At 37.7% G+C, this 10113-nt stretch overlaps 1 protein-coding gene across 2 annotated transcripts; it reads right to left on the bottom strand.

Moving 5' to 3' along the window:
* Nucleotides 1-477: 477 nt before the first annotated feature.
* On the bottom strand, nucleotides 478-8358 carry dhrs7cb (dehydrogenase/reductase (SDR family) member 7Cb). 2 transcript variants are annotated; one of them, XM_067576223.1, is made up of 7 exons: nucleotides 8198-8358; nucleotides 6194-6350; nucleotides 5049-5161; nucleotides 2805-3015; nucleotides 2604-2696; nucleotides 1178-1339; nucleotides 478-957 (listed from the first exon to the last, which is right to left on the bottom strand). In XM_067576223.1, the coding sequence occupies exons 2-7, from the start codon at nucleotides 6345-6347 to the stop codon at nucleotides 749-751; spliced, it is 942 nt and encodes a 313-aa protein (XP_067432324.1). In that variant the 5' UTR covers nucleotides 6348-6350; nucleotides 8198-8358; the 3' UTR covers nucleotides 478-748. The 2 variants fall into 2 exon arrangements, with proteins under 2 accessions (XP_067432324.1, XP_067432325.1); XM_067576224.1 differs by having other exon boundaries at nucleotides 8167-8353.
* Between the last annotated feature and the right edge of the window lie 1755 nt (nucleotides 8359-10113).

Here is a 10113-nt window from a genome sequence, read left to right as displayed (position 1 = left end):
ATTTAAATGGAATGAAATTCCATAAAACTTCCTTGGAAATTATTTGGAGATTAAGTAATAATATAGGTTTTGAATCATGGCCCCTATCATTTCAGTTTATAATGTGCTTGGTGGTAATAAATTAACAATCATTGTCCAGTATTAAAAACTTGGATTATTAAAGTCCCCTTCCACTCAAAAATGTGTTTTGCTTATTGTCTTCTCTTCTCTTGCATGTCTTAGCTTCACTGTGCAGTTTGACACTACAAAGCTGTTCTCTGTGCTATAATCTGAATTTGATGTGTGAACCTACAAACATGATTTGTGACAATACACTTTACACAAGTGTGATGTGGAAACTTCCTGCACAAACACTGAGAATAAACTTTTCAGTGAAGTAGGAGACACTTTGTGTCCAGCAGTTAAACCTTTGAAATGAAAAATATTTGCATATTCAAATGAATATTTACCTAGATAATTAAACTTTTTTGTTTAAAAAAAAAAAACAGTCATAACATCAGTCACATTACTATTCCAAGAAAAGTATGTTTATATGTCATATTGTCTATACTATGATCACAGATTAATTGCTGTATGGTAAACCTGAAGCCTTTGGGAACCCTTGTGGGGCCACAATGCAGTTACCCATTTTGCCTAGTAGGTGATCCAGCTTTATATTAAGCACATACCCTTAAATATCAGACATTTCCAAACATGCTTCATTTTCATCTCTTTCTCTCTCTAACTCTTAGCATTTCTGTCTTTTTTCCTATTGCATCTGTTCAGCCAAGGCTGAGTCCTTCACTCCAGCAGCCAGCACAGCAAAGAGGAAGGGGGGGAAGAGGGAACGGAGGTAGAGGGCCACCCTGGGGATGGGGTGGGCCAGCACAACCTCCTTCCTCTTCCTGTTCACTGTTTGCATTATTTCATTGGCCAGGACTGACGGGCGCACGCCATGGTTCAACTGGCTAGTAATAACTGTGGAGGAACAAATAGATTTGTTACTGCAAATCTTACTGCAAGAAAAGGGACATTCCAAACATTTGAAAATAGTTATGTACTATATTTGCTCTGTCGCAAAAAGCAAACAACCCATCAGCTAAGAAACACGCATAATATGAAACACCTTTGTGATGTTTTGTCATATATCATTAACTATTCAATCACTTCCACACAGCATACCAGTTCTTTTACTCACATGCAGCCAGGCTGCTTTGTTTAGGGGCCGGTTGTTCAGCTGACAGCGTGTTGGAGGCATTTATGAAGGTATGACTGATTGTGCTGACAGCTATCCCATACTCCTCCACCTCAGCGCGCAGACAGTCGAAGAAGGCCTGTGCTGCATGCTTAGACGCCGCATCTAACAGGTGACGACACAAACACACTCATTCTAGTGCGCAAATACAACAGAGGTGTGTCTCATTCCACACATTGCAGAGGATTTACTATGTCTAATTGTTTTCTGTGTTGTCACAAGAAGCATTCCTGTCTGTGACACCATGACGTGGGAACAGATACCTGTTTGAAACCTTAGTGTTAGTATTTCATTTCTAGTCTAAGTGCCAGAGGGAACAATGAGCATGATTTTCACATACAACACATCATAAAGGTTCAGTTCACCCAAATCATAAAAGAAAATATATTTTATTCACCTACCTCTATGGTACACTATCTAGTCATGCAGTGTTTTGCCCTTACGCAACACAATGGAGATGAATGTAATTTCAAGGGTGGTGGTCACAGCTTTGAAAAACTACATTTAAATGAGACTAAGCTACTACTACATAGCAGCTCTATAAGGCTGCACTTTGACCTAAATGCTGACGTCAACATGCTAACATGCTGATTTAGCAAGTATAATGTTTACTATGATCACCATCTTAATTTAGCGTGTTAGCATGGTAATGTGCTACAGCTGAGGCTCATGGGAATGTGATTAGTTTTACAGGTATTAGGCCATAAACCAAAGTATAGGACAATTTCAAATTTTGACTTGATTAAGGCGCTAGATGGAAAGTTAAGTGATCACCAGAGTTATAACAATTCATCCTGAGGGGGGAGATGAATGTGGCTACTGAATTTTTATAGCAATCGATTCAATAGTTGTTGAGACATTTTAACTCAAAACTATAAATATCACCTACCAACCGGTGTTGGGTTTGCCATCCAAAGAGCTACACCGCTAGCATGGCTAAAAAGAATAAAATGGTTAAGAATGGTGCAAAACAGTAGAATAAACAAATGATAAAAAAAACAATAAAAGCCAGCAAGCAAAAGCACACTGAATAAAAACAATAAAACAAACAAGCAAATAAGGAAGGAATAAACACAGGGTTTGATAATTGATAATTGATAAACTGTGTTGGATACACCTTGTTACCTCCATCTCTAATCAGGACAGGGATTTTCGATATACACATGATTGGAATATTCAATATCATATGAACTTTAAGCTTTAAATTTATACAAAATATGTGCTGCATAGAAAACTGAGCGCTTCTTCTCCATGTTTAGTTTTGACTCTGGGGACAGACCTGTCCCAGTCGATCTGAGAGCTTTAAACCATTCAGTGTTTTGGATGAACCAACCCTTTAAATTTGAATGGTACTATTGTGACAACTCACAGGAACTTCTGAACGGGACAGCCAGTCTGCCTTGGATGCTGTTGACCAATACGATGTGCCCAGATCTTCTTGAGATCATTGTTGGAAGAACACCTGCAACATTAATTGGACATATTGGTAATTAGAAGAGAAAGATCAATAAGTACAGACTACTGTTGGTACCCTATTTGGTGATAGTTTTATCAGGAATGTCCAGCCTACCTTTGGCCAAAGTGCTGGGACCAAAGTAGTTAATGTCCATGATGTTTCTGTCGAGTTCCAGGGAGACGCTCTGCACTGGAGCCTTCAGCTTCGAGCTGCTGTTAAAGATCAGCACGTCCACACAGCCGTAACACTCCACCACCTCAGTCACCACCTCCTCCATGCTGTCCATGTCACTAAAGTCCAGGATCACCAGTTTTGGGGCAAACGTCTTGGGAGACACAGGATTTTATTACTTTACCATGTGTGGACGATATCTAGAGTTCATCAAGCATCAATCTGGCTGGTTTGGCAGTGTATTGCTACCAGCATGACAAAAAATATTTGCTCAGTTTGTTGTTATAATGAGAGCATTTTCTCATTATTACAGTATTATTTTCAGGTAATATCAAGATATTTTCACTTTATAATAACATATTTTTCTAATTATTACCACAGTACATACAAAATTAAACATTTTTAAAACATTTTGGTGAATGGTCTTTCTTGCCAAGAGTTAGATGAGAAGATCGATATCACAGTCAAACTGGAGAGTGGTATCGATCTTCTCATCTAACATCAAACTTTTCCTTTAACAGGAAACAAATTCTTTCTCTTTTTTTTCTTCTTTTCCAGTTGTAACATGATACATAGGTAAATAAAAAAGTTCCACAATTTATGATTTCCCTGGTGTTGTGGACTCACTTGGCACTTGACCCCATTTATGCTTTCTCCATTTTATGGTTTAATGTGTGGCTACATAGCTACATTAGCTACAGCTACAGCGGCAAATTTCCATTTTTTCAATGATTTTTTCATCAATACTAAAAAACTGTGATACAACTGCTTATTTTTTCCAGCAACAGCACATGACATGATAAATCAGTAACAAAGTAAGGTTTTGGTTATCATTAATATGCTTTTGTCCAAATTAAAAACTATATGTAACACTATAAATAATGGAAATTAACTTAATCAAGAGCACCCAATGTCCATATTATCAACATATTTTATGTGTTTGTTTAGATTTTGATAGAGCCTTCACATTTTGACTTTAATGGTACTTTCACAATGTCTCATCCTAAGAATAAAATAAAACTTTATCAATCATTAGAGGTCATGACAATGACAAAGAAGTAATTGTAAATTTGTGTGGCCAATGTGGGCTATATTGTCTCATAGGCATTGGAGCTTTTTTTGTTATAACAACATATGAAAGTACTACCAACGTATTGTGTTATAATGTTAGAAAAGTTTCTTTTTTTTGGCCCCGACCATGAACCCCAACATTCCCAGTTCATGTCTGGCAGGGGACCTTTGTTGCATTCCCTGTATCCCTCTGTCCTCATTTCCTGTCATCTCTCTACTGTCAACTTTCTAATAACAAAACCATATTGTTTTTGTTTCTTGTTGTAACAAGATACATGGGTATTGTATAATTACATGAAAGTTTTTTTGTATTACAAGATAAAGTGATACGTTATAAAAACAAAGATTTCTTGTCAAATATAAATCATTTGGTATGTAGCAATAACAAGACATATACAGTAGATGCAGCAGTGGACAACAAAGGTAAGTCAGCTATGACCTCCAGTCAGTGACATCCGGTCAGAGAAAACAACCTCAGTGGCGATCAGAACTTGATTTGATTTGTGTCATCAACAGCTATAACATCAATGGCAACATATAACGTTATACAGTATAATAACATCAATATTGTATTTATATCTATACGTATTTGCTTTCCCCCATATGGACACATCTGCTCTAGCCTGTGTATAGAAGATACACAGAGGACAGTGTGCTGTCACAGAGGATATCCTGCTATTGTGTTGAGCAGAAGGAAGTGGGGATCTGGGAGGTGGTGACAGAACAGAGGATTATGATAAAATGAAGGACACAACCTGCTTTACTCCTAATTTAAAAACCACTATATCATGTCAGTGTGATGTGATAATTCCTAATGGCTGTTTGAGGGATTTTTCTGGTACAGTAATGGCTTTGCTCTCTGATATCCTTATTGAGAACTGTCACTTTACTCCCAAAGTTTCCAGTGGATATGAATAGATATGAGATAGTAGTGTTTACTGTAGCAGCCATAGTGAATGATTTGTTTCTCAGCTGGGTAGTTTGCCAAAAAGATGACTCAGCTCCACAAATAAGAGTTATGGGTTTTTTTTAAGGGTTGACTCAAAGTTTGGCGTGTTTATGATTAAATTTCAATGAAAACTAATGCCAACATTATGATTTATTTCATTTCCTCACCTCTCTAGGGTTAGCGTCATTAGTCAAAGAGTCATACAGGGACTCCAGTTTATCCCAGCTAGTCCCACACAGGATCAGTCTGGCACCGCCCTTATGGAAGAGATGGGCACATTCTGAACAGATGAACAGAGGAGAGAAAACATGTAGAATAACTTTGTCGTGTCATATGAAGAAATAGTTTGACAGTTTGAGAAATGTGCTTATGCTTTGTTGCTGAGAGTTACCAATATATCCTTCTGTTGAATATGAGGCTACAGCCAGCAGCTGATAAGCATAGCTTAGCACAGACTTAAAGTAGGGAAACAACTAGCAGCAGCTGGCTCTGTCCAAAGGTTAGGAAAAGTCTGCCTACCAGCACCTCTAAAGCTCACTAATTAACACGTTATGTGGCCTATGTACTGGACTATTTTTTTCCAGGAGTAATGACGTCCTGGAGTCTTCCAGTCATGAAGTTGCTAGGAAATCAGCTGAGACTCCAAGAAGTTAATACTCCCAGCCAAAAAGTAACCCAGCACATAACTCACTGTAAAACTTTTCTTTTTTTCTTCAGTTTTTGTTTTTGCATTTTTTGGGGGGATGAAAAAGCAAAGAGTTAGATGAGAAGACTGATACTACTTTTATGTGTGTATGCTAAATACAAACCTGGAGCCAACAGGCATTTAGCTTAGTCTAGGAAACAGCTAGCCTGGTTTTGGCTTAAGAAATCAGCCTTCCTACCCCTGTAAAGCTAACTCATTAACATGTTATATCTTGTTTAATTTGTGAATGATGCATTATTTAATGAACAGGTATGATCTTCTCATCTAACTCCTCACAAGAAAGCGAATACACTTATGTCCCAAAGTGTCAAACTATTCCCTTATACATGCATTGCAAAACAACATTCTTTTAGACTTTTGTGTCTGTCTCCATTCATTTTAGTCATGGCCACAATACAATAATCATCCAATGGCACAAATTCCAGATCTGGATCACCACATAAATCAATTGTTCCTTGTTGTCAAAGGCTTACAAGCCTGGTAAATTTCATGCACTGTGGCTTTCAGACAGTCATAGAAACTAAGAAATAAAGGTGAAAACAAAACCTCCATGGCAATGAAAGCAAGGTTAAATTGAAAAAGAAAACAAGAAGTTGGATCATTTACCAGTTCCCACCCCTGACACAGCATCAGTGATCACCACCACTTTGTTTCGCACTAAGGACTTGGACATGAACCGCATGACCTCATTGTAGATGTAATACACCCCCGCTGCCACGACTATCAGCAGGGGCAACACAATCGCAGAGGACAGGGACATGATCTGTAGAGGAGAGAGCAGAGGATCAGTTTGGGGAACCACAGACCTACTGACCTGCATTATAAGAGCCAGCAGACGGTGCTGTCAGGACAGTTTGGGTCAGATTTAGCTCTTGCAAGGTGTGGCTTGTTTTTGGTATAAACTAATACAGAGTCAATGACAAAAAATACACCAACTGAAAAGTAAATGCAGAACATATCTCAGTTATCTGAAAGCTGAAATCTCTTCTCTAAATTCTATTCTTTATCTATACCTCTTCCTTTGTGTTTGGTATTGATTCAATCATGGAAACCAACAATGGGTGATGGGTTTTATCAAGAGTCACCTTATCACTGTATTTCAGGGAAACAGTAAGTGTCCTTAATGTTTTGTAAATTCAGTGAATATCAACATTATCTGTCAGAAGCAATCACGTGTGAGACAATAACCTTCCTGGATGTGTTTCTGCAACAGTGAAGGAGTAAACCTCAGGCTATTTACAATATAACAATGCAGTTCTCTGTATCATGTTTCTCTTCCTGTATGCACTGGAAGGGATGAAATCAGAGGAACATATACTGTAGGTCAAATTTCAACCTATAGACGTACTGAATTTGTGTTTTAAAGCAATAGTTCCATACTTTAGGAAACATGCTTATTCCCTGCTGAGGGTTAGATGAGAAGATTGATACCACTCTTAATTTTGTACAGCAAATATGAAGCTAGAGCCAGCAACCAGTTAGCTTAGCTTAGCAAAAGAGTGGAAACAGCTAGCCTGACTCTGTCCAACAGTAACAAAATCTGCCCATCAGCACCTCTAAAGCTCACTAATTAGTAATTAGTTATTTCTCATTTGTTTGCTCCGTAGGACAAAACAAATTGTAAAAACGACAATTCCCTGTTTTTATGGGGGCTCTGTTCCAGACTATTTCTTGGCCAGGACTGCTAACTTCATGGAGTCCCAGCTGGTTGCCTGGTAACTGGTCTCATCCAAGAAATAGTGTGACATATAAACCCCCATACAAGCACAACGTGTCATTTTTTCACTTACTTTGCTTTTTCATATAAAACAAGGAGAATACTGTGTTAATTAGTGAGCTTTAAAGATGCTGGTAGGTGTAGCTATTTTGTTACCTATGTACAGAGCCAGGCTAGCTGTTTACCCCTGCTTTCAGTCTTTGTGCTAAGCTAAGCTAACCAGCTGCTGACTCATCTTCATGTTTACTTTGCAAACATGAGGGGTATCAATCTCCTCATCTAAGTCTCAGCAAGACTGAAGAATGATTGCTTTAAAGCCTTATAAGTGTAAATTGATTCCTATCATGGAGTCATTTGTAGGTTACCGTCAATATATCTAAAGATACTTGCAGAGAAATAAACAGATCTATATATGTACCATGTATTTTCTTTGGTTGTGACAAACAGTGGTTTTCTGCTCCAAATGTGTGAAGCACTTAGTGGTCTTGCTAGCACAGTTACCATTTAAAGTGATTTTGAGGAGAACAGCTAAATATATTCTGGCCATGCTGCCGCCACAGAATGCCTTGCACTATGTCACCTCCAGGATATTGTCACTGGATACCCCAAGGGGAGCAACCAGGGTGGCTCACATTTATAAGCAATGGGTGACCTTACTTGTCCTGCTTTACTTGGGAAAACACATTGAGATAATCCCTAATCCACATTAAAACTATAGTATCCATGATGACTCCAGAGACCCACTTCCAAACTCAGCCCTATATTTGGGCTGACACATGATTGGATCCCAGTGGGTTAGTCAGCTTGTGAGTGCACATCTATAGCAACCAAACAACAAACACACACAGAGACACACACACACCTGTAATCTGTGTTATTCTTGGTTCACTTACAGCACGGACAAGGAGCTAATCCTTCAGCAGAACTGGCTGTTGTTTTTCCGGGTTTAGTTAGATAACACAGGCCCTTCCTCTCCCTCTGTGTCCCTCGTCCATTCACACAGCTCTGTTCCTCTGTCTGTCTGTCTGTCTGTCTGGCCTGCTGCTGTCCACCGGAACCTGCTTCTTATAATAGCCTCTGCTTGAGTCAGCCATTCATACACATATGTGGAGCCCAGCATCCGAGGCATGTTCTCTTGTTGCCAGCATGAAGGGATGGATGACAAGTGAGGGTCTCAGTTCCACATTGTATTAAGCGCGAGTGATTGCATTGTACTGCTGGTTTAAAGTCAGTCAGTAAGTAGTTTTCCAACTATTATTTTAAATGAATTATTAAATTATTATAACTCTTATGAATAAACCTTGAATACAGACACACATTGATAAAGAGAGACAGTGGGATTGCCCTACACTTCCCTAGGTGAGGATACAGTTTAAAGTCCCCTTCCACTCAAAAATATGTTTTTCTTCTTGTTCCTACAGTGTGATGTTTGAGCTTCGCTGTACAGAATGATGTTTGTGCAGAGTTTGTTTTCACATTCATCTGCTGAAAGTGGAAAGTTTCTCTGTGCTCATTAAAAATCTAATTTTAAGGGGGCAGGCCTACGAGCATGATTTGTGACATCACAACTAGTCTGATGTAGAAACTTGAAGCCTCCAGTGTACAAACACTGAGAAATGGACTTTACAGTGAAGTAGGAGACAACTTGTGTCTAGCAGTTAAACTTTTGAAATGAAATATATTTGCATAATTATAGATTCTGTAATTTTTAATGAAGGAGAGGTAGTAGATGTAATTTTAAGGATTTTAACAAGATAATTTCACGTTTTTGTGGAAAAGATATATCAGACACAAATTCTTATCCAAAGTAGACTTAAACCAGGTCTGTAGGGGATCTTTAAAGACTGCAAATTTTTTTTACCTCACCCTGATACATTACCATATTAAAATTGCATCAGTAATAAGAAAACATAATATAATACACATAATATATTGCAACAGTATGAAATATATACAATTTTGCATAACGAGTACTTTCAGATTGATACTTTAAGAACATTTAGATGCAAACATTTTAGCTGTTCAAGTAATTAAATTATGATTGCAGGACTTTTACTTGTGATGAAATATTTTAGCTACATTATAATTTTACTAATTTTAAATAGCCTAAGTAAAGTATGTGAGTTGGTAAATTCCACCACTGTTAGGCTGAATGTGAAATGGATTTCACCGTTTCTCTGCTACTCTGATTCTATTTATTCGATTTATTTATTCCCATGAATCTGACATAGTGTGTCAAAATATGTTTTAATTAGCAACTAATTATAACAAGGTTATCTACTCTTTTATTTTAAACTTTATTTACAAAAATGGAACTTACAACAGGTGCATGGATCATAATACATCAGTAAAGAAATAAAAAGAAAAAGCAAACATGAACAAAATTGAAGAAAATAAATTACAAATCAAATTCATTACTTAAGGCTCTAGTTTTCAAGGCTTCAGAGTTTGTGCAGTATTTTAGTATGTCCAGGTAGGATTTTAAGTAGAACATGAAGTAAGGCTGGGTTTCTGTTTTGCAAATTTGCTGGCATGTATATGGAGTTTTGCAAATAAAGAAATAAGATTAATAACATACATTTTCCTGACAGGCATTTCATCAGAAAAAAACAAATAAGATAAATTCAATGTTGAGTTTGAGCTGAGTATCTAATTTTCTGTTTAAAAAAAGATTTAGTTTGGTTATCCACAGTAGTTATAGTGGTAATGTGCTGTATTAAACAGCTCAGTAACTGTGTTCTCTCTCTGGGCGGCGACGTTGAGCAGTTATCGCGAGACCCGGTGGTATTCCAGGCTGTTGTGTGAGCTC

This window comes from Thunnus thynnus, chromosome 20 (genome assembly GCF_963924715.1).
Source record: "Thunnus thynnus chromosome 20, fThuThy2.1, whole genome shotgun sequence".
Taxonomy (NCBI): Eukaryota; Metazoa; Chordata; class Actinopteri; order Scombriformes; family Scombridae; genus Thunnus; species Thunnus thynnus.
This window is presented reverse-complemented; position numbering and strand designations above follow the sequence as displayed.

What these genes read in the sequence shown, in the direction of transcription:
- dhrs7cb (XM_067576223.1), bottom strand. Translation starts at nt 6,347, where the DNA reads ATGTCCCTGTCCTCTGCGATTGTGTTGCCCCTGCTGATAGTCGTGGCA. An exon ending in TCCCAGCACTTTGGCCAAAG is followed by an intron (nt 2,697 to 2,804) that starts GTAGGCTGGACA and finishes TTAATGTTGCAG; the next exon opens with GTGTTCTTCCAACAATGATC. An exon ending in ACAAAGCAGCCTGGCTGCAT is followed by an intron (nt 958 to 1,177) that starts GTGAGTAAAAGA and finishes GTTCCTCCACAG; the next exon opens with TTATTACTAGCCAGTTGAAC.